Genomic DNA, 25,629 nt, shown 5'->3' on the forward strand with positions numbered 1-25,629 from the left:
TACAATATCAGAGCAAAAGGATAATTTATGGCAGAAAACTGAACACTTAAAGGGAGGCTCTAGTACCCTGTTGTACCACCTCTAGCTTGGATACAAGATGTGATTCGGGCGGGCATGGAGGCTCTAGTACCCTGATGTACTGCATGTAGCTTGGATATAAGATGTGATACAGACGGGCATGGAGGCTCTAGTACCCTGTTGTACTGCCTCTAGCTTGTATACTAGATGTGATACGGACAGGCATGGAGGCTCTAGTACCCTGTTGGGCTGCCTCTATCTTGGATACACGATGTGATACAGACAGGCATGGAGGCTCTAGTACCCTGTTGTACTACCTCTAGCTTATATACAAGATGTGATACGGGGGGCATGGAGGCTCTAGTACCCTGTTGTACCGCCTCTAGCTTGTATACTAGATGTGATACGGACAGGCATGAAGGCTCTAGTACCCTGTTGGGCTGCCTCTAGCTTGGATGCCAGATGTGATACAGGACAGGCATGGAAGCATGTAGGTTCCATATAGTATCTTGTGGCATATTGGTCCACATTTGCTGTAAAGGAGACTCTAGATTGTGCAAAATCCTAGGCTGCCTGAATTGGCATCCCAGATGGTCCCATACATGTTCCATTGGTGACAAATATGGCAATCGGGCAGGCCATGGAAGTCTGACAATGTTGTGGAGACATTCCTGTGAGACCTTTGCTGTATGGAATCGAACATGTGGCTACAGGATGTCCTGAACATATTGCTGAGCTGTCATTGTCCCTCATACCAGTACTAGGGGTGACCAAGTGTGATATGTTAAGGCTCCCCAGACCATCACACCAACAGTGGGGGCAGTGTGCCACTCCACAGCAAAGGCAGGATTGAGGCGCTCACCCCTAGGTCTCCAGACACGAGCCATTGTCAGATCCCAAACTAAACCTAGATTCATCACTGAAGGCAACCCAGTTCTACTGCATAGGAGTCCAGTTTCGGCATTCACGACATCACTGCCAAGAGGTGATGGTGCATGTCAAAGCCAGTACATGTAATGGGTGTTGTGAGACCGAATATCCTTCAGCCAAGCACCTGGAAATAGTTCCGTCAGACATGGGGGCTATAACGATGGTGCCACCTGTCTGTGGATAGCGAACAGTGAAACATTTAGAGCTGCTAATGCTTGTCCGATGATCTTTTCTATTGGTGGTTTGTTGAGGGCGTTTTGAGCTCAGTCACCTTGTGTGCATGCCCTCTCTCATCCACTATGCCCAACACCTCCTAACAGTCTGGTCAGAACAGCTCAGGTGGTGGGCCGTTCGTTGATACAATACAGCTTCTCACTTTCCAATAATGCGCCCCTCTTAAACTGTGGTAACTAGGCAAAATCTCTTTAATTGCGTTGTAGAGGCGTCTAGTAGTCAACAAGCTCTAAATTAGCAAAAAAAGCGGTCACTGCACACAATTAGCCTCTGAGAGACGTTTCATAGGTCATGGGTGGAACCATTATTAGAGCCTCAAGTGGCAAGAACGTTCATCTAATCACCCCACAATTCTAATCATTTGCATATCTGCATAAGATGTAACTGCATGCCGAGTTTTGCAACAAAATGACAACTCCTTCTAGGTGCTTGATGTTTTTTGACAAAGACTGTATATGGCACCAACATATTCCGCAACACATTGCAAATCAGAGGGGACAGACAAAATCAGACATACAATAATAGGCAGTAAACAATTTAAATAGTTGCAGTGAGGGTGTAAACTATAGTAGAAATTGGTGTAAATTATAGCGCAAATCTATGCCAGCTGGGATATGTTTCATTCTCTGTCCTGTGAGCAGCCAAAGCGGGGGTGAATTTACTGAGGGGCGGGCAGGTCTTAATAAATTAGGCGCATCTTCCTCCAGTGCTCTTCAGATTAAGACTGCCGTCTGACATAGCCGTCATAACAATTTCCCCTTTGCTGAATATTTGGGAACTGCACAGTAAAGGCCTCCTCTAAACTCCGCTTGCTTCTAAGGGGAGGCGTTCTTCCTAAGCATTGCACCGCTGCTGCAGGAGTCAAGTACTCTGCTAGATGTGTTCACTGTTGCTAGAATATTGTCTGGAACAGCATGTCAGTTAAATGCGCATAAAACAAGGTTTTCTTATTTACCTGCAGTTGGCCTCATTGAGCCAATGTTTATCGAATGTAATTGGAATGAATGGCAATTGGGGTTTCAGTAATTATGTTGCACGCACAGTTTGGCAGTTGTGACTATTCACATTCGCAGCCAGCTGGCTAACCTCATCTTGTTGTCATTAGACATCTCCTCCCATGACTAGTAACTCTGTATTACCAGGGCCCGATGCCGCCAGCTGGCTCCTGGCCACCATTGATGTTACTATAGTTGTCTAAAAAAAATGTTATTCTTCTAGATACATTTGCCTGACTTGTGCAAAATAATTGATTTTTAATATACTGCCTCATGTCCTAATGCCAGTATGCTGTGCTCCTAGCTGGACAGGGGGGGGGTCACATGCTCTAGAAAGGTTAATTGGTAGGGGACTAGAATGAGCCTTCCTTCCTATGGCATAATACACACAGGTGCTCTTCTGTATTTGGCTGTGAGTTATTGTGCTGGCGTCAGGTCATCGGAGGGCTTCGTGTGCAATCTGGATGCTTGTATCATTTTGAGTAGTTCCAGTGTCATTTCCCCGGCTGTCATTATAGTGGTCTCTACCATTATTTGCCTGACACAAGTGGTGGGGGCAATGTGATTCTCATGGTGTCATGAGTGGGCGGCGGAGGTGTTGGGGGAGGGGGGCTCTTCAGCCCCCACCAATTCCCAGCACTGGAAAGTGCACTCATAAATAACATTTATTTCTGCACTTTTGATTAACAAGAAAGGGACTGAAATGTGTTACAATTATAGCTGTCACATCCTAATATCTTAATGCACAGTAATAATTCACCGGCATTCAGGGACCCATGTGTGTCATTCATATTTAGATTTGCGTTAAGAGTAAAAGGCATTTTCTTCTATTTAACCTTTTATCGGCAGGAAGGGACCTTGAGTTGTCATAAATAGGTAACTTTAGAGCTCTTATTTTGGTTTTAGCTCATGCTTTCGCCTAGACAGTAGAAGCCTGAATCTGTCCTTTATATTAGTACTAATGGCGGAAAGTGCCTTTCTATATACTGTCATTTGTACATTGTTTAGAGCTTGAACCCCCGCTGAAACCTAATGGATGTGCTAGACTTGTACATTGTCTAGCAGCGGACACAAGTGGAGAGGAGTCACTGGAAGTCTACAAAGTATCCATCTCATTAGTTTGTAGGTAAAGGCTCGTTCACACCAGCGTTCAGGGTTTCCTGTACTTGGAGCAGAGAGATGGGATTAGAGCGGAATTAAATGGTTCCAATTTTTCCCCATTGATTTTAATGTTTTTTGGGGTGTTTTTTTAAACTCTTTTTTTCTGTTCATTTAGGTTTCTGGTTTTAATTAAACAAATAGCGCAGTCTGCCAGCCTATTTGCTCCGCTTAAGAAATGGAAACTTAACAGAACGGAAGCAAATGGAAAGCATTCTGTTTGCTTTCCTTTTTTTAAAAAATAAATAAAAATAAAAAACAGTCATTGAAATAAATGGGGGAAAGCAGTAATGTTTAATTACATTTTAATTCCATCTCTCTGCTCTAAATACAGAACAGAAAGATGGAAATCCTGGACGCTGGCGTGAACGAGACCTAAATCTAGTGCACCCACAGGAGCGCACCTCTTATTTTGGTTTTAGGGAAATATTACCAAAAATGCGGTTCATTGTTAACAGAAAGTTCATTACGGAGACAGAATATACGTCGCTAATTGAAGCGGACTTCTCATTGATCTTTGCTGCACTGTTTTCTGGGGCTCTGAGCAAGATGTTACTGGATTACTATTATCAGGTAGTGCAATACTGTCAGAACATTGTATCTGTTATCAGTTGGGATTCATGATGGCCACTATAGTTCTGCGTAAACGGTTTATTGTATCCTGGAGACACAAATAAAAACATAAGTTGTCCACAAGTCGAGCGGCTGTGGCAACAAATGCTGTTTTATGGCAGCAGTAATGCTACCAGCAGGGGGCAGATGTTACCATGTAGCGTAGATAAGTGGCATATTTACCATAGAGGTGAGGCATACAGTTGCTATGGATTAGTGGTGAGAGGGACTGGGTCTGTTGTAGCAGCTTACTGTACCTGCAGCCACCACTAGGAGGAGCCCACAGTAGACATAGATTTACACAGCTCTTTCACTTCACCGGGGTTTTCCTATCTGGATAAATCCTTTCTACATGTTCCGTTAGAGTGTTAGAGCATAATAATGTAGTGGTGGGTATCCGCTGCTCAGAACCCCTTATATGAACCAGAGAAGACTGCTGCTGCAAACAGCTGCTCCCAGTCCGGTGGATTCAGTGTGACCATGTATTAAGTATATGTATTCATATCAATTGGACCAATGACTGCTGCAGTGGATATGAGGAGCTGCATGAGGCTTTGGCTTTATTCACACAAGCGTTTTTACGCAGCTATGTAGTTGCATTTTCACGACTGGCCGAAAAACGCGACCATCTGAGGCATTGGATTCCAATGCATTCACTCACATGGGCGATTTTGTGCTGTGAACGATCACCTGGCATAGAAAAATAGAACATACGCTGCCGATTCCAGCGGGTGCTTTTACATGCGGCTGGAAAATATAGTTCTGGTTCTATCTTTCGACCGATATACGCTGGCAGCTCCCATAGACTCCTACGGGAGCTGGAAAAATAGGGAGGGGGAGGCAGTTAAGCAGCATCCAACGCTGGGAAAAGCTTACGCCTGGGTTCTCACACGCCGGATTCCCGGCAGAAATCTCACGGTTTGGCCGCAGCGAAAAACCGCGAAATTTCCACCGGGAGAAGCGCTAGAGGAGAGCGCGGCCGCAGCGGAGGAAGAAAAAGAATCAGCATTCTGCGGCCGGCTAATCCGCGCCGCAGTGCTGGCTTTACCGCAGTGGATTTGCCGTCCCGTGTGGATGAGATTTCTGAGAAATCTCGTCCACATGGCTGGCTAATTACAGGATTAGCGGCCGCGACAAAATTCCGGACGGAATTTCCGCTGCAAATCCACCCTGTGTGAACCCAGCCTACAGGTGCCTCTAATTTAGGCATGTGAAGTCATTCCAAGGATTTATGCGGAGCTAGGGATTTCCAGGGCTGCAGCAGCAATTCATGCAAATTAACAGCATGCACGAGCGAACGTAAAAGCGCATACGCTTGTGTGAAGGAGCCTTTCGGGTTAGGAAAGTCAGTCCCACAATGATCAGCTGATTACCAGGATGTAAGGCAATGTATAAGTACGGCTGAGTAATTAGTCAAATTCATTTGATTAGTCGCCATTTTGCTGAGGCACAATTCTAACTTATGTCGGAATTGTGAAATCAAGATTCGCCCTACCCCTGTGGGCGGGGCCAGCATTGGGCTGGGGGGTGAGGTGGAAAGTAATGCGTGCAGGACACCAGGGAGCACGGCTGCGATGTCCTATTTTACTGTGGAATCTGCGACATAGAGCCCATTGTTCTCTATGGTCACGGATGTACCCGCAGCCCATATACAACTCCATTGTGTATAGGCTGCAGGTATCTGCATTATTGCTAAGCGACTGGATGGGAGATATAAACACACAAATACCAGGTGCTCTGTGCATGACTGCCTCGCGAATACATGGTCATACGCAGTACACAGTGTTCTGACCCGGTTTGCTACAGAAAATTGTTGAATTTTCAATAGTAAATTGCTTTTAGTACAAATACTATAAAGATATCCTTATATAATATGTTTGTAGCATGTTCATTCATTTGTTATTGAATGTCTCCTTATGGACTGGATATGGTCAGTATGTTTAGTAGTGTAATATATGGCTGTGTTTATTGGGGTATGTTTGTGTAGGGTATATACAGCCACCTTATGTATGCTGTAGTATGATGCAGACATCCCTTCATAGATGAGAAGAACTCCCTCCTAGTAAATGTTGCTTGGTCTGTTTGCAGGACTCTGTTGCAGAACGACTACAGCTTCCTACGGGATATTAATGTCTGGCCTCCTCTTGTCACGATTGGAATCTGCTGCTCGACTCTTTCGGCTTCCATGAGTAACCTGATTGGAGCCTCTCGTATTCTTTATGCGCTGGCGAAGGACGAGCTGTTTGGTAAGTACCTTTATGTAAGATACAGCAGGAAATGTCACCGGGAACTAATAAACAGAAGCACAACATTGCAATGAAGCCACGTGATGTACACAATTCCCAGTTATAGGCCATTTGGCCTAAATGCCTCTTGGATGAAATTTCATTATATTGTAATGCCTTTTATCAGCCTGCAGCTGGTGGTATGTGCTTTACTACCATTCATTTGTTATCCGCCAATGTCTTTCCATAGGTTGTATTAGCAAATAGCTCTTTATATTTAATAAAACACATTAATCTGTCCTATCCATCATTTGTGTCTTATTTCTCCACACTAATTAAGTGAGTTTATTACCGCGGTTTGTTATAGCGAGGAGGCTGGTAAAATCCGAAAACCTTTATTCATTGTTTGTGTTCTAGCGCAGTGCTAAAATACTGGAGAATATCCAATTTTGCATCACAGAGAACTCTACTTTAAAACAACATTTCACAGTTAAAAGGTCTATTAAAATGAGTAAGCCTGGGAATACCTTACTTATCTTGTGCTGGTTTGGGGAATTCGTGTACGGTGTAAGACATCTTTCATAGCCATCATGAGCACATGAATCTGATATAATAGTTTAAAAGGATTATCAAGTTTAGAGAAAACTTTTTCGAGTACCCTAGTAAGGAATTCTGTATTAGTAGAGGGGTGCACTGTTCACGACCCTCATCTGTTAACCAGAGCAGCTACAAAACTTGACATGTCTGTGCTTCTTTCTGGAAAAGGGTCAGGAATAGAGATGAGCGAGTATACTCGCTAAAGGCAATTGCTCGAGCGAGCATTGCCTTTAGTGAGTACTTGCCCGCTTGAGACTGCAGGTTCGGGTGCCGGCGCGGGGGAGCGGTGAGTAGCGGCTGTCAGCAGGAGGGAGTGGGGGGGAGAGAGAGATCTCCGCTTTGTTCCTCCCTGCTCTCCCCCGCAGCTCCCTGCCCGCTGCCGGCACCCGAACCTTCAGTCTCGATCGGGCAAGTACTCACTAAAGGCAATGCTAGCTCGAGCAATTGCCTTTAGCGAGTATACTCGCTCATCTCTAGTCAGGAACGCTATCTTTTTCCCTTAGGGAGAGCACCTAGAAGGTGAGTGAGTAAGGAGACTTATAAGGCCAGTCATGCTCCTCTGGGTAATATATGCAAATACGGGAGATGGAACAATACCTCTGCAGTGCCACCTATTGGAAGGCAGCTTCCTGCAAGTCAATGTTAGGCTCTTTATACAAGCCTTGTAACAATGACTGGGAATTGTAAAGAAAAAGCTGTACTACACACAAAACTAAAAAATATTCTGAAGAAACTGGCAAAACTGGACTGTGTCATTTCTGTGCTTTAAAAGAGTTAACTCATAAAGACATCTCAAGTCCATTTGCCCTATGAGTGCATACAGACATAATAGACAGTGGTCCCCCATCTGGCTGCCAGTAGCATCCCTGGGTTTGCAGGAGCAAGACCTGGGGTGATCAGCTGATCGTCTGAGGGGCCACAAATGGGGTTATCTGTAATAAGGCAATCCCTCTAATTTAAATGGCACAACCAGGAAAATGAACACTTGTTACCAGATTGCTGGGGATCCCAATTGCTTACTATTAGGGAACCCAGCTAACAAATAAGGATTGTCCAAAGCAGCCATACACATTGAATAGAGGTCAACAATACAGCCGATCTTATTGATTTATATGAATCATTTCCCCATCAATGTACCAGACGGAAGTGCAGGCTAGGAGACACCTTTGTGTGAAGGGAAGAAGAGCAAAAACACACCTGTATACCTGTAATGCCATCTCCCATAATGCCCTGCTCACAAGTAGCAGAAATTCATCCGAATCTTTCATTTCTAACAGAAATAATAAGACTTAAAGGGGTTGTCCCGCGCCGAAACGGGGTTTTTTTTTTTTCAACCCCCCCCCCCGTTCGGCGCGAGACAACCCCGATGCAGGGAAGTAAAGAAAGTTTACCGGAGCGCTTACCTTAATCCCCGCGCTCCGGTGACTTCAATACTTACCGCTGAAGATGGCCGCCGGGATCCTCTGTCTCCGTGGACCGCAGCTCTTCTGTGCGGTCCATTGCCGATTCCAGCCTCCTGATTGGCTGGAATCGGCACGTGACGGGGCGGAGCTACACGGAGCCGCTCTCTGGCACGAGCGGCTCCATAGAAGACTGCAGAAGACCCGGACTGCGCAAGCGCGGCTAATTTGGCCATCGGAGGGCGAAAATTAGTCGGCTCCATGGGAACGAGGACACCAGCAACGGAGCAGGTAAGTAAAAAACTTTTTATAACTTCTGTATGGCTCATAATTAATGCACAATGTACATTACAAAGTGCATTATTATGGCCATACAGAAGTGTACAGACCCACTTGCTGCCGCGGGACAACCCCTTTAATATGATGAATAAATCAGTACAAGATACTCAATATGTTGCATAGATCTAAACTGTGAAATGTTGTACATTTTTTGTGTAAAACAGGAGTATTCCTTTAAGAAAAATATCTTGTATTTTTTCTCTACCGATTGACCCTCATAAAATGTTGGTGCGGTAGTTGAGGGGTTCTCTCTGCCGGAGTTCTTCCAACACAAGTGAGAATGATTTGCTCTCCTTTTTTATGAGCCAGCGTTGATAATAACACAGCAATGCGTTTCCACTTCTTCAGCCCTCTTGTTCTGATTAGAGTACCCTCACAGAGATTGCGTCCAAGAGGTCTTGCTTTGTAGATCTCAGCTTTATTCTTATTCAACCTCTGAATAAAAATTACTTAGATTTGCACAATGCTCTCGGGTATACCTAAAAGTGAAATATCTCAGTGATTTTCTTTTTTATTATATGTATGAAATATTTCCTAAGGTTCATCATTCTCTTTTTTTGTCAGGTACACATAAAATACAGAAATTGTCTCCTTAATACCCTTCAGTATGTCACTGGATGTCAGACTAACCAGAATTGAGAAGTATTGAACTGCGTTATTATGCTTTTTTTATTTGAGTACATTACACAGTAAAACTTTATGCCATTAGACAGTCTTATTCGGCATGCGCTCTTAGGCTGGGTTCACACAGGGACGATTTGCTGCTTTTTTCCGCGCTGACTTTCTGCCCATTTTCCAGGCATACATTCTGCGATCAAAATCCACAGCCAGGTTGAGTTGGCGTGAAATAGAGCATGCAGAATTGGCTGTGGATTTTGCAATTTCTATTGAGACCTATGAATGCAGCGGAAAGTACGCCAAAATTTACCATGCTGCAGATCATACATTCACACCGCAACATTTCTGCACAGCATACATGTGTAAATTTTCCACAACGTGAGAAGCACATTTCATGGAACCACCTTGACTTGGCTTATACTGTAAATCTGCAGGTTATCTGTGCAGAAAAAAAACAGCAAATCCGCTCTGTGTGAACCCAGCCTTAGATACCTATTGTATAGGTTTATGGAACAATGTGGCAACATTTTGGAGATGCCAGTTTTTGAACAGGCAAAGTTAACCAAAGCATATAGTAAATTATATAAGGGCCTCGTGTAGCACAGAGTTTAAAGGCAGCAGAAATGTAGTCCTAAGCTCTCGCTCACGACCTGAAGGTTGCGGGCTCAGTCTTCCACATTACCGGCTTGTGGAACTTGTGGACCATCCTGGGAGTGTCTTTGAAGCGGTTTCTGCTAGTGGCTCAAAGGGAGGGATTCTTTGGATTTATTGTGTCTTCTAGTCCCACATTGGGTGATGAGATATTGATTGGATGGATAAAATAAACACAATGGAGCCCATTTACTTAGACCAGTGATTCATACGCCAGCATAAGTAAACTTTGTCCCAGCTAAATGGCAACAAATGTAAAAGTTGCAAGCTTCTTAACACATAAGTTGCATCTGTGGCACCAGCTGTTTCTGGTGTAAATGAGAGTAAATCTGATGAGCCGCTCAGGAATATGCCCCATAATGCCAGGCCCCAGCCACTTTTTGGAAAATCATTTGAGCCTGGTATAGAAATTTTTGTTTTTTGACTCAAGAATTCTATTGCAAGAGCGGCAATACATACAGTTAGGGCCAGAAATATTTGGACAGTGACACAAGTTTTGTTATTTTAGCTGTTTACAAAAACATGTTCAGAAATACAATTATATATATAATATGGGCTGAAAGTGCACACTCCCAGCTGCAATATGAGAGTATTCACATCCAAATCGGAGAAAGGGTTTAGGAATCATAGCTCTGTAATGCATAGCCTCCTCTTTTTCAAGGGACCAAAAGTAATTGGACAATGGACTCTAATGGCTGCAATTAACTCAGAAGGCGTTTCCCTCGTTAACCTGTAATCAGTTAAGTAGTTAAAAGGTCTGGGGTTGATTCCAGGTGTGTGGTTTTGGATTTGGAAGCTGTTGCTGTGACCAGACAACATGCGGTCAAAGGAACTCTCAATTGAGGTGAAGCAGAACATCCTGAGGCTGAATAAAATGAAAAAATCCATCAGAGAGATAGCAGACATGCTTGGAGTAGCAAAATCAACAGTCGGGTACATTCTGAGAAAAAAGGAATTCACTGGTGAGCTTGGGAACTCAAAAAGGCCTGGGCGTCCACGGAAGACAACGGTGGTGGATGATCGCCGCATACTTTCTTTGGTGAAGAAGAACCCGTTCACAACATCAACTGAAGTCCAGAACACTCTCAGGGAAGTAGGTGTATCTGTCTCTAAGTCAACAGTAAAGAGAAGACTCCATGAAAGTAAATACAAAGGTTTCACATCTAGATGCAAACCATTCATCAATTCCAAAAATAGACAGGCCAGAGTTAAATTTGCTGAAAAACACCTCAAGAAGCCAGCCCAGTTCTGGAAAAGTGTTCTATGGACAGATGAGACAAAGATCAACCTGTACCAGAATGATGGGAAGAAAAAAGTTTGGAGAAGAAAGGGAACGGCACATGATCCAAGGCACACCACATCCTCTGTAAAACATGGTGGAGGCAACGTGATGGCATGGGCATGCATGGCTTTCAATGGCACTGGGTCACTTGTGTTTATTGATGACATAACAGCAGACGAGAGTAGCCGGATGAATTCTGAAGTTTACCGGGATATACTTTCAGCCCAGATTCAGCCAAATGCTGCAAAGTTGATCGGACGGCGCTTCACAGTACAGATGGACAATGACCCCAAGCATACAGCCAAAGCTACCCAGGAGTTCATGAGTGCAAAAACGTGGAACATTCTGCAATGGCCAAGTCAATCACCAGATCTTAACCCAATTGAGCATGCATTTCACTTGCTCAAATCCAGACTTCAGACGGAAAGACCCACAAACAAGCAAGACCTGAAGGCTGCGGCTGTAAAGGCCTGGCAAAGCATTAAGGAGGAGGAAACCCAGCGTTTGGTGATGTCCATGGGTTCCAGACTTAAGGCAGTGATTGCCTCCAAAGGATTCGCAACAAAATATTGAAAAAAAAAGATTTTGTTTGGGTTATGTTTATTTGTCCAATTACTTTTGAGCTCCTAAAATGTGGAGTGTTTGTAAAGAAATGTGTACAATTCCTACATTTTCTATCAGATATTTTTGTTCAATCCTTTAAATTAAACGTTACAATCTGCACTTGAATTCTGTTGTAGAGGCTTCATTTCAAATCCAATGCGGTGGCATGCAGAGCCCAACTCGCGAAAATTGTGTTACTGTCCAAATATTTCTGGCCCTAACTGTATTCTGCAACACCTATAATTAGTATTATCTGAAAAAAGTCAGATTTTTGGCCAGCGCACAAACTTCAGCGGCGGTAATCAGAAAGCGGGTGAGTATGAAAAATACATCCCCGGCTCCCTGTTACCTCCCCTTACAGCACTATAAGTTAGTTTATGATGCTTTAAGCAGCTGACAAGTTCCCTTTAATTTACTTCTTGTATCAGTCTTGGAAATGAGAGTTTGTTTGTGAAACATTCTTTTGGTAACGGTTCACATGCAAATGGAAGTTGCAGTAAAAGTAAGCTGATAGACCTTAGCCTGGCTTCACAGAGCCGAGCGAGAAACTCGGTTGAGATTTGTGTGTTGCGAGACTTACAAATTTCGCACCAATATGAACCCCTATTCTTCTAAATGGGGTTATAAACAAGGTTTAGGTGATCTTTAATATCATGCCAATCTCACCAGCATACTGCTAGGGGTCTCAATTGTGACCCACCCTTTAGCGAATGGGGGCCCACTATCTCCCGCCATATGCCGTATTACGCCCGCGGGCTAGCACTTAAGGAGGTGTGGGCCATTATCTGGGGAACCAGCAGCTAATTACAGGCTGCAGACTTCCTAGGCATGTGGTCCTCCCTTCCACTGAGAGACTGCAGTTGTGACCAATCAGTGCACTGCTGGCCACATGATTGGTCTGACCAATTTGCACTGATGGTGTCAGGGAGGGAGGGAAGGAGGAGAGCGGAGCAGAAGACAATGCGGTGTAACCAGGTACCTTATATATCACATGTAATCATCTATGTTTACCAGCTCTACATATATAATATACAGGAGATATCCAGGTTACACCAGCATGGTCTATATCACTATATACAGGGAGATGTACATCTTGTAAATAGTGATATAGAGCATGCTGGTATAACCTGAGTATTTCCAGTATATAATTATATATGTACTGCTGGTATAAGCTATACATCATACAGTAGATACCCCTAATCACTGCATATTACGTGTGCGTTGCATGACCACGTGATACGTCGTGAATGGAGTCAATAAAAGTCAATGGACTTACACTTATCCATGCACACCGGCATGTGGACACTGCATATCAATATGCACAGAAAATAAATCACAGCATGCGCTCTTTCTCTGCATATGTACGCAGCATGAGCCGGATATATGATATGCTATAAATATGCTAAGAAATTGCATATGGACAGCGTTTCCATACACATGCCTACTCTGCCCAGAGTGGGGAATAAAAAAAACCACACTGCGCATGTCCATGAGCGTATGATTCACGGGTATATGCAGTACTATATATCAGCTCTCTGCCGGCAGCATGTATGGCTGGAAATGTGTAAAACTCTGTAGGGAGACCCGCGGCATTTTATACATACGGCCGTGGGCATGAGCCCTTTGGGTGGTTTCACACCTGCATTGCGGATTCTGCTATTCTGTTCCATTCGGGAAGTAGGAAAGAGGAATCCCCACGGCCAAAAATGTGTGTCTCTGGACAGAACTGAACAGCAACGAACGGACTCCATTGATTATATTGTGGTCCGTCTGCTTTCCATCCAGCCGCCTGCTTTTAGGGCGGAAGGTACAGCACTTTTCCTTCCAGTATTATGAGCTCGATCTATGATGGAGTCTCTGACTGGAAGTTCCGACACAGATGTGAAACCAGCCTTACATCAGCATGCTCGTTATCACTGTATACAGGACACGTGTATACATCTCTGTATGTAGTGATATCGACCATATATATATATATATATAGTGATATGAAGCATGCCAGTATGGCCTGGATATCTACTGTATATAAGTCTATATGTACAGCTAGTATAAGTTATACATCCTGTATATGGTGATATTGAGCATACTGGTATAATCTATGTATCTCCTATATATAATTCTATATATACAGCTGGTATAAGTTATACATCTCCTGTATATAGTGATATGGACCATGCTAGTATAACCTGGGTATCTCCTGTATATAATTGCACACTTTACATACAATTAAAAAACGCATGAAAAACACATGCGGTTTTTAATAGTCTATGCAGTTTCTTAAAAATGTATGTGGTTCTTGAATTGTGGTTCAAAAGTACAATAAAAAACATGAACACAGCCTAAGGGGCTACAAACAAATGTTTACGAAGTCCAGCAAATGAGTCATGTATGGAAAGATTATGCCAAGGGGCTAGATCATGCATGTAAATTTGTTTTGCAGTTGTATGCAGTGCGGTTTAGGTATGGCTACAGGTACAGGGCGGGGGGGTTGGGGTGGCCGAGCTGAACTTTTGCATTCAGGCCCCTGAGCCTTTAGTTACACCCCTGGTCCATCCTGATATAGTATATTCACTGATCTGCAAAGAAATGAGTTCCTCTGCATTTAGTAGATATCCAGCACACTTTGTAAATCAGATAAACAGAAAAATGAATCCATGTAAGAGATAATAGCGCTGTCCAGAGTCTGTAGTCATGTTGCTGCCATGTGCATCAGCCCTAAGATAAACTGCTATTGTGTTCTTACAGAATAGCACTCCGCTTATCAAGCCTCAATGATTTCGATATTAGGCAATCATTAATACATGTGAAGACTTGATATGATTAGGTCTGTATTATTTCATGTCTTCATTTCCTATAATGTGCATCTGTTTTCCGCTTCCTACTGTTGTTTATACCTCCAAATTGACAAAAAAAATAACATTTTCTTGCCATGGTATATGTGGCTGGCAAGTATTCACGCTGTTACACCATATGGCCGCAGTAAAACTAGTTGATGCTCTTCAAATGTTAAACACAATACGTTATTTGTCTTATTAAACCTATTCCTTCTGTCTCATTTCTTACATTTCGCCCCACTATCTCAGCTGCATGATCCCACATATATGGTGTAATGAATGCCACATTGCGGAATTCTAAACCTTCCTATGTGCTTCACTGGGAAACAGATCTGGGTACTCCACTAACATGGGAGCAGCGGTGTCACTGTTGCGAGTCTAGGAATGACTTGACAGAACCTTCACTGAAAATGCTGCCTCATGCCTATATTGTACATGTGAGATTACATGCTATACATCTTGTAGTCTAAGCTTTAATGCTTTAGAGACGTGGAGCCATAGGCAGCCACCTCCATGATGGGGGATCTGTCCTATCTCTCAAACATCATGGAGAAGGGTGCCCCATCTCATCGCCTCCGTTATAGAATGGATCACCACTTCTAGAAGAGAAACTCAAAAATGACTAATGTGTCCTATAGACCTCTACAATATATATCCATGGCAGCACATTGGCGCTGGCAGCTTCTCACTATTGATCTAGTGATCTTTCTCATCAGTAAGGTGATGCTGTGCAAGAAATTGACTGCTATGAACTTGGATTTCATCTCTTAATGAGCCGAATTTGAACTATTATGTTTGACTCTAACTATAATACTGTAAATTAAAGTATGATTTTTCATTTCTAACTTTTGCACACTTAGATCACCCTCACACACAACGGTTTTTACAGCGCTTGAAACGCCGCGCGAAACACTGTAAAACACCTCCATTAATTTCACTGGGGCTTTTTAGACTAGCGTGTCTAACGCAGCTCTTTAGTCACCGGAAGGCAAAGTGGTGATATCATTGACTTTTTTTGCCTGTGTTGTTACTGCCCTGAGCGCGGGCAAACGCACACACTGCACGCTATACAAAGCAGCTCTGCCATAGTAAACACGCAGCAACTATGGCCGGTGTGAGAGTGGCCTTAATTCTACACCATGCCTCAGAGGTACCAATGTTAGGCCAGGCTCACACAACGGGTTGGGCTCAGTATGTGTAATTCCATAGCAGAAGACCTGCGATGTATTGTGGAAAGTAACTCCAAATGGTCAGGGGAGAATGTGGTTTTCCATGCGCATCGTCTGCCAAGGAATAAAGATTGCAGACAGGGAAACGAGAGCAGAAAGTAGTAGAACATCGTTCAGGCCTCTTTCACTACCCCCCCCCCCCCCCTTCCCCATAATTCTGATATTTCTTACTCCTCTTCTATACATTGTGTACCGACGATTCCCCCGCACCCATAGCCCTCAATGGGAGTCATCCACACGCACTAAAATATAGCATGCTGCGTTTTTTCCTTCCACTTGCAGAATACGCAATTCCGTACCTGCGAGTGTAAACAAAAAAAATTGAAAATGCATGCCTTTCAATGCCCGTGTTTTACGACGGATCATCCGCACGGGCGGCGATCTTAGAATCCACAATTCAAATCCATTCATGTGAGCGCGGCCCCATGTTGTTGTTTTTCCCTTGTTGTTGTTTGCTTTTCTGTACCTTCATATTTGCATATGATTGCATCTGTCTGCACGCTTATCCCTGTGTTTGGGGCTCCTTGGCAGATGGTTGCCATTAAGTGCACTTAAAATTCAATAAATACCTTTGAAATATAAAAGTATTCCTTATTAGAATATCTAGATCATGTCCAGCAGGTAAGGAGGTGGTTTATGTCCTCTTCTGAATCCCTCCCTGTGCCCCCTGAATTAGACAATCATCCATATACCAACTCCTATATATTGCCCACTTTGTATATTCCAGGACTGCTACGGTATTCAAAAAAATCACCTTGCAATGCATGGGCATATCTCCTACCGTGTTTCCCCCAAAATAAGACTCCGTCTTATAATAATTTTTGCCCCTAAAAAGGCACTAGGTCTTATTTTCGAGGAATGTCTTATACTTGCCTAACAGACAAGGTTCAGGTCCCTTTCGCTGCTCTCCAGAGCTCAGACACTCTGAACCGCAGCATTGATTGGCCAATTCATAAATCCAGCATCCACAATGCGATGGCTGTAATGCATTCTTCAACCGCTGCTCAGCCAATCAGAGCCATGGCTTCCTGGAGGTGGGATTTATGAATCCTGTAACCAGGAAGTGATCTCTCTGTGGGCGACCGAGGACTGCTCTGGAGAGCAGCAGGGATCTGTAATGCTGCTAGGGCTTGTTTTTGGGGTAGGGCTTATATTTCAGGCCTCCCAAAAAAATCAGGGTAGGCATCATTATTTTAAGGGTAGGTCTTATTTTCGGAGAAACGGAGTAGTAGTGAATAATATCAGAAGTGGTGATACTACTGTAGATGATAGTTTAGAGACATAGTACTGCAAGGCAGGGTCGTGTGATGAAACACATTTGTGATGTAAGATGGGGGTTGGTCATGTTAGGGAGCAAACTCTTAGGGCTCCTGCACACTGGCAAGGGCGATATCGGGCTGTGATTCATGGCCTGATGTCGCCATCGCAATCCTTTTGACAGTCCATGGATGTGAGGCATTTTTACATGGAAACAGCCTTGGATCCCTGCGAGGGATCTCTTCATCCCCGCCGCGGCTGTCACTGCCACGGCAGGAGATTGCGATGTTCTCCCACTGTTTTCAATGGAGCCGACGCTGTTGTCATCAGCCCCATTGAAAGAAGGTGGAAACTCCTGTCTGTGACAGCCTTGCATACCTGCGGACCTGATGGAATTGCCTGCTTCCGCTGTCACAGCAGCGGCAGGGGATTGCGATGTTCCCCCATTGTTTTGAATGGGTGATATCGCAAAAAGAAAGTACATGCTGCGATTTTTTTTTTTCCATGCAGCATTGCAGGAGTGAAAACATTGCAAATGAGAATGAAACCATTGAAAATCTCTGGTTTCATAATCGTGCATTTTCACTCCCTGTCGCAGCGTGAGAAAATCGCACCATTTTCTCACCAGTGTGAAGGAGACCTAACTATCAGATGGGTATAAAGTAAGCACAGAGTCCTCCATTAAGCATCCTCCGTATTTGGAAGTCATAGGGCCCTTTTATCATTTTTTGTCTCGCTGGATGGTAAAAAACTCAATCATTCGGCGTAAATGATGCCAGCTACTGAGCAACGAATGATAATTCATTCACTTATGGTTCATCGTTCAGTTTTGGCAGGCATAACAAGCAAACGACGATCTCCCATTGCGAACAGGCAATCGCTCCTCTATTAACGCTTTCCAATCCACTGTCTGACGTCTGAAGACATTCTGATTGAAGGCTGTACAGCTCCAATGTCGGAAGACGTCCGGCAGGGTATTCTTACTGTATATTACTGGTCGCTCTGTTGTCAGGGGCCTCTCCAGCATGTCCCATACTGCAGTACTGGCTCTATCCAGCAGATGGCGCCATTGTATAATGGCAGAAAGAGAAAGCCCCCTAGAAAACTCTGAAACCAAAATTGGATTGCAAAGCGTTAAAGACTGCCTGTTTACTGTGAATGGAGGTGAGCAGCTGGAGGTGATCTATAGCCGCTCCATTCACTGAACGATTATTGCTCCTGTGTGAAGGCACCGGACTGATAATGGTTGGGATGACTATTGGGTACTTAAGTGCAGACAACTGCCCTGTGTAAGCGGACCCCTAGTCTATGGCTATCATTATCAATTATACTTAGCTGTAAACTTGACTTGTCCAAATAAATTACAGGAATGGATGTTTACCACCGACCCACACATCTGAGACGCGGAAGACATATTCTGTGATAAAACAGTATACATACGGTGTGACTACTGGTGCAGTCTGATTTATTTAGCACATATTATTTTTTTCGAACTCCCTTCTTTTTCCTGACACCTTATAATTAAACTTTTTCTCCTTATCTGTTCCTCCATTTGAATTAATTTCTGCTTTCCTCTCCAAGTGCAGCTCACTCATCCCGCTGGACGTCCTTGTCAAGTCCTCTCTATCCTTGGCAGAGGCTCCTAGCTATCACTTCAGCGATAGGAATATCAATGCTTTCTTTGGCTGGCTTTCTGAAGACAGTCCTGGTGCTGCGGCGTCCGTCTTCTGTCCGTCGCTCTGACGGCCTTTCACTGAAATCCTGTCTTGACTGTCTGTGATAATGGGAAGAAGAGAAGGGGTGCGTTAGTGATAAGACGCTCATTCTTCGTAGAGCAGGGGTGAAAATATATCACATGCTGTTGTCCGCAAACTTTCTACTGTCGGTTGCTCTAAGCTTCGGGAATTTTTTTAGCATGGTAATTTACTTGTTTCTCACTTTGTATGGACTTGTTCAGAAAGGAGAAATGCTTACAATTAGAGATGAGCGAACGTACTCGTCCGAGCTTGATGCTCGGGCGAATATTAGGGTGTTCGGGATGCTCGTTACTCTTAACGAGTACCACGCGATGTTCGGGTTACTTTCAGTTTCCTCTCTGAGACGTTAGCGCGCTTTTCTGGCCAATTGAAAGACAGGGAAGGCATTACAACTTCCCCCTGTGACGTTCAAGCCCTATACCACCCCCCTGCAGTGAGTGGCTGGGGAGATCAGATGTCACCCGAGTATAAAAGTCGGCCCCTCCCGCGGCTCGCCTCAGATGCCTTGTGAGATAGCTGAGGGACAGTGCTGCTGGTGCCGGAGCTGCTGTAGGGAGAGCGTTGGGGTTCTTGAAGCCTACACTAACTCCTAACGGTCCTTCTCAGGGCCACATCTATCCGTGTGCAGTACTGTGGAGGGTGCTGTTAGCAGTGTTGCACAATTTATTTTTTTTTCAAAATCGGCTGTTTGCAGAGCATTGCGCCCTGCAGTAATAGTCCAGGGACAGAAGTGGTGGTTAGGCAGGGAGAGTGTTAGGAGTGAGTGTAGGCTTCAAGAACCCCAACGGTCCTTCTTAGGGCCACATTTAACCGTGTGCAGTACTGTGCAGGCTGCTGTTAGCAGTGTTGCATTTTTTTTTTTTCAAAATCGGCTGTGCAGAGCATTGCGCCCTGCAGTAATACTACAGGGACAGAATTGTGTAGGCAGGGCCAGAAGACATATATTATTGATTGAATATAGTCAGTGGGCCTTTTCTTTTAAAAAAAGGGAAAAATTCTATGTACCCTGCCTCTGTCAGTCCTCAGCGTTCTGTGTACGTGTGTGGTGGGTGGAGATAGTCAAAAATTCATACGCAGCCAGCTACGTTTAACAGCAGGCTTGCGCCAATTTATTTCCTGCCTTCCTGGGAAAAATCACCGCTCTGCTGCACTTGATATAACTGCATTTCTGTGGAACAGATTTCTTATCTGATTGAATATAGTCAGTGGGCCTTTTCTTTTAAAAAAAAAGGGAAAAATTCTATGTGCCCTGCCTCTGTCAGTCCTCAGCGTTCTGTGTACGTGTGTGGTGGGTGGAGATAGTAAAAAATTCATACGCAGCCAGCTACGTTTAACAGCAGGCTTGCGCCAATTTATTTCCTGCCTTCCTGGGAAAAATCACCACTCTGCTGCACTTCATATAACTGCATTTCTGTGGAACAGATTTCTTATCTGATTGAATATAGTCAGTGGGCTGGCCTTCCCTTTAAAAAAAAAGGGAACAATTCTATTTGTCCTGCAGGCTTGCGCCAATTTATTTCCTGCCTGGGAAATCACTGGTAATACAGCATGCTGAGGGGTAGGGGTAGGCCTAGAGGACGTGGACGTGGCCGAGGACGCGTAGGCCCAAGTGAGGGTGTGGGCACAGGCCGAGCTCCTGATCCAGGTGTATCGCAGCCGACTGCTGCGCGATTAGGAGAGAGGCACGTTTCTGGCGTCCCCACATTCATCGCCCAATTAATGGGTCCACGCGGGAGACCTTTATTAGAAAATGAGCAGTGTGAGCAGGTCCTGTCGTGGATGGCAGAAAGTGCTTCGAGCAAGCTATCATCCACCCACAGTTCTGCGCCGTCCAGTGCTGCAAATCCGAATCCTCTGTCTGCTGCTCCTCCTTCCTCCCAGCCTCCTCACTCCACTACAATGACACATGCTCAGGAGCGGGAAGACTCCCAGGAACTGTTCTCGGGCCCCTGCTCAGATTGGGCAGCAGTGGTTCCTCTCCCACCAAAGGAGTTTATCGTCACTGATGCCCAACCATTGGAAAGTTCCCGGGGTCCGGGGGATGAGGCTGGGGACTTCTGGTAACTGTCTCAAGACCTTTCAGTGGGTGAGGAGGACGATGACGATGAGACACAGTTGTCTATCGGTGAGGTAGTAGTAAGGGCAGTAAGTCCGAGGGAGGAGCACACAGAGGATTCGGAGGAAGAGCAGCAGGACGATGAGGTGACTGACCCCACCTGGTTTGCAACGCCTACTCAGGACAGGTCTTCAGAGGGGGAGGCAAGGGCAGCAGCAGGGCAGGTTTCAAGGGGCAGTGCGGTGGCCAGGGGTAGAGGCAGGGCCAGACCGAATAATCCACCAACTGTTTCCCAAAGCGCACCCTCGCGCCATGCCACCCTGCAGAGGCCAAGGTGCTCTAAGGTCTGGCAGTTTTTCACAGAGACGCCTGACGACCGACGAACAGTGGTGTGCAACCTTTGTCGCGCCAAGATCAGCCGGGGAGCCACCACCAACAGCCTCACCACCACCAGCATGCGCAGACATATGATGGCCAAGCACCCCACAAGGTGGGACGAAGGCCGTTCACCACCTCCGGTTTGCACCGCTGCCTCTCCCCCTGTGCCCCAACCTGCCACTGAGATCCAACCCCGCTCTGAGGACACAGGCACTACCGTCTCCTGGCCTGCACCCACACCCTCACCTCCGCTGTCCTCGGCCCAATCCAGCAATGTCTCGCACCACACCGTCCAGCCGTCGCTAGCGCAAGTGTTTGAGCGCAAGCGCAAGTACGCCGCCACGCACCCGCACGCTCAAGCGTTAACCGTCCACATAGCCAAATTTATCAGCCTTGCTGTATAGGGTTGTGGAAACGGAGTCATTCAAAAGTATGATGGCGGCAGCGGCCCCGCGCTACTCAGTTCCCAGTCGCCACTACTTTTCCCGATGTGCCGTCCCAGCCCTGCACGACCACATCTCCCGCAACATTGTACGCGCCCTCACCAACGCGGTTACTGCCAAGGTCCACTTAACAACGGACACGTGGACAAGCACAGGCGGGCAGGGCCACTACATCTCCCTGACGGCACATTGGGTGAATTTAGTGGAGGCTGGGACAGAGTCAGAGCCTGGGACCGCTCACGTCCTACCCACCCCCAGAATTGCGGGCCCCAGCTCGGTGGTGGTATCTGCGGCGGTGTATGCTTCCTCCACTAAAGCACCCTCCTCCTCCTCCTCCAACGCAACCTCTGTCTCGCAATCAAGATGTGTCAGCAGCAGCAGCGCGTCGCCAGCAGTCGGTGTCGCGCGTCGTGGCAGCACAGCGGTGGGCAAGCGTCAGCAGGCCGTGCTGAAACTACTCAGCTTAGGAGAGAAGAGGCACACGGCCCACGAACTGCTGCAGGGTCTGACAGAGCAGACCGACCGCTGGCTTGCGCCGCTGAGCCTCCAACCGGGCATGGTCGTGTGTGACAATGGCCGTAACCTGGTGGCGGCTCTGCAGCTCGGCAGCCTCACGCACGTGCCATGCCTGGCCCACGTCTTTAATTTGGTGGTTCAGCGCTTTTTGAAAAGCTACCCACGCTTGTCAGACCTGCTCGGAAAGGTGCGCCGGCTCTGCGCACATTTCCGCAAGTCCCACACGGACGCAGCCACCCTGCGCACCCTGCAACATCGGTTTAATCTGCCAGTGCACCGACTGCTGTGCGACGTGCCCACACGGTGGAACTCTACGCTCCACATGTTGGCCAGGCTCTATGAGCAGCGTAGAGCTATAGTGGAATACCAACTCCAACATGGGCGGCGCAGTGGGAGTCAGCCTCCTCAATTATTTTCAGAAGAGTGGGCCTGGTTGGCAGACATCTGCCAGGTCCTTCGAAACTTTGAGCAGTCTACCCAGGTGGTGAGCGGCGATGCTGCAATCATTAGCGTCACCATTCCTCTGCTATGCCTCTTGAGAAGTTCCCTGCAAAGCATAAAGGCAGCCGCTTTGCGCTCGGAAACAGAGCCGGGGGAAGACAGTATGTCGCTGGATAGTCAGAGCACCCTCCTGTCTATATCTCAGCGCGTTCAGGAGGAGGAGGAGGAGCATGAGGAGGATGAGGAGGAGGGGGAAGAGACAGCTTGGCCCACTGCTGACGGTACCCATGCTGCTTGCCTGTCATCATTTCAGCGTGTATGGCCTGAGGAGGAGGAGGAGGAGGAGGAGGAGGAGGAGGATGAGGAGGATCCTGAAAGTGATCTTCCTAGTGAAGACAGCCATGTGTTGCGTACAGGTACCCTGGCACACATGGCTGACTTCATGTTAGGATGCCTTTCTCGTGACCCTCGCGTTGCACGCATTCTGGCCACTACGGATTACTGGGTGTACACACTGCTCGACCCACGGTATAAGGAGAACCTTTCCACTCTCATTCCCGAAGAGGAAAGGAGTTCGAGAGTGTTGCTATACCACAGGACCCTGGCGGACAAACTGATGGTAAAATTCCCATCCAACAGCGCTAGTGGCAGAAGGCGCACTTCCGAGGGCCAGGTAGCAGGGAAGGTGCGGAGATCGAGCAGCATGTACAGCACAGGCAATACAACAGTCTTTAAGGCCCTGGACAGCTTTATGGCTCCCCAGCAAGACTGTGTCACCGCTCCCCAGTCAAGGCTGAGTCGGCGGGAGCACTGTAAAAGGATGGTGAGGGAGTACGTAGCCGATCGCACGACCGTCCTCCCTGACGCCTCTGCCACCGACAACTACTGGGTGTCGAAGCTGGACACGTGGCCTGAACTCGCGCTGTATGCCCTGGAGGTGCTTGCTTGTCCTGCGGCTAGCGTCCTGTCAGAGAGGGTGTTTAGTGCGGCTGGGGGAATCATCACAGATAAGCGTACCCGCCTGTCAACCGACAGTGCCGACAGGCTTACACTCATCAAGATGAACAAAGCCTGGATTTCCCCAGACTTCTCTTCTCCACCAGCGGACAGCAGCGATACCTAAGCAATACGTAGGCTGCACCCGCGGATGGAAGCATCGTTCTCTCTCACCATCCAAAACGGGGACATTTCTGCTTCATCAATCTGTGTATAATATTCCTCCTCCTCCTGAAACCTGACGTAATCACGCCGAACGGGCAATTTTTCTTAGGGCCACAAGGCTCACTCATATAATTTTTCTTAAAAATTTTTATACGTTTCAATGCTCTTAAAAGCGTTGAAACTTTAACTTGAACCAATTTTTCGTTAAACTGGGCTGCCTCCAGGCCTAGTTACCACTTAAGCCACATTAACCAAAGCGATTAATGGGTTTCACCTGCCCTCTTGGTTGGCCAGGGCCAATTTTTCTGATGTACATTAGTACTGTTGATACAGCAATTTTTGTGGGCCCTCGCCTACAGTGTAATCAAATTAATTTTTAGCCCACCTGCATTACAGCTGACGTTACATCCGCTGTGTTGGGCAATGCAATGGGATATTTTCAGGTACCGCCGGTGGGTTCCAGGGAGCCACCCATGCTGTGGGTCCACAGGGAATTATAAATGCATCTGTTTCCACTTCTAAAGAACCCAAGTCTGACTGGGGCATGCAGTGTGGGCCGAAGCCCACCTGCATTAAGCACAACATTACTACCTCAGCTGTGTTGGGCAATGCAATGGGATATTTTTATGTACCGCCGGTGGCTTCCTGGCACCCACCCATGCTGTGGGTCCACAGAGAATTATAAATGCATCTGTTTCCACTTCTAAAGAACCCCAGTCAGACTGGGGCATGCAGTGTGGGCCGAAGCCCACCTGCATTAAGCACATTACTACCTCAGCTGTGTTGGGCAATGCAATGGGATATTTTTATGTACCGCCGGTGGGTTCCAGGGAGCCACCCATGCTGTGGGTCCACAGGGACTTCACAATAGGGAGTTGTACCTGCCTGTGTCTATGAATTAAAAACCGCGGTCTGACTGGGGCATGCAGACACCTTGACAGAATGAATAGTGTGTGGCACATAGGTTCCCCATTGCTATGCCCACGTGTGCAGCTCCTGATAGCGGTGGCACAGGATTATATTTCTCATTGCTTCTGTACAGCATTGTGGGCTATCGCCCCGCCCCTTTTAAAGAGGGTCGCTGCCTAGCCGTGCCAACCCTCTGCAGTGTGTGCCTGCGGTTCCTCGTCATGGCAGACGCACTTAGAAATAGACATGAGGGTGGTGTGGCATGAGGGCAGCTGAAGGCTGCGCAGGGACACTTTGGTGTGCGCTGTGGACACTGTCGTGCGGGGGGGGGGGGGGTTGGGCAGCATGTAACCCAGGAGAAGTGGCAGCGGAGTGTCATGCAGGCAGTGATTGTGCTTTGTTGGAGGTAGTGTGGTGCTTAGCTAAGGTATGCCATGCTAATGAGGGCTTTTCAGAAGTAAAAGTTGTTGGGTGGGGGGGGCCCCACTCTTGCCGGTATTGTGGCTTAATAGTGGGACCTGTGAACTTGAGATGCAGCCCACCATGTAGCCCCTCGCCTGCCCTATCCGTTGCTGTGTCGTTCCCATCACTTTCTTGAATTGCCCAGATTTTCACACATGAAAACCTTAGCGAGCATCGGCGATATACAAAAATGCTCGGGTCGCCCATTGACTTCAATGGGGTTCGTTACTCGAAACGAACCCTCGAGCATCGCGATAATTTCGTCCCGAGTAACGAGCACCCGAGCATTTTGGTGCTCGCTCATCTCTACTTACAATGTCTCGTTAAAAAAAAAAATATATATATATATATATATATTATAATGTGGCTTTTCCTTGACTGAAAGATATGACACTTAACTATGTTCAGAATTCATTTCTTTTCAATATCCCGATTTCCTTGGGCTGCTTGGTCAGAAGAGACAATCGTGTTGTCTAATTTTTGCCATAATTCAACAATAATTTAGACTGAAAGCCATAATAGCA

General features: G+C 46.3%; 1 protein-coding gene across 1 annotated transcript in view; it reads left to right on the forward strand.

Annotated features, from left to right (window-relative positions):
• Nucleotides 1-25,629, forward strand: part of LOC136627479 (solute carrier family 12 member 9-like) — a 288,868-nt gene that overhangs the window by 145,030 nt on the left and 118,209 nt on the right. Inside the window, exon 7 of the mRNA XM_066602618.1 lies at nucleotides 6,036-6,193. Within this exon, the coding sequence (XP_066458715.1) occupies nucleotides 6,036-6,193 (158 nt within the window). The remainder of the gene's footprint in view (nucleotides 1-6,035; nucleotides 6,194-25,629) is intronic.

The sequence above is a fragment of the Eleutherodactylus coqui genome, chromosome 1 (assembly GCF_035609145.1).
Source record: "Eleutherodactylus coqui strain aEleCoq1 chromosome 1, aEleCoq1.hap1, whole genome shotgun sequence".
Lineage (NCBI taxonomy): Eukaryota > Metazoa > Chordata > Amphibia > Anura > Eleutherodactylidae > Eleutherodactylus > Eleutherodactylus coqui.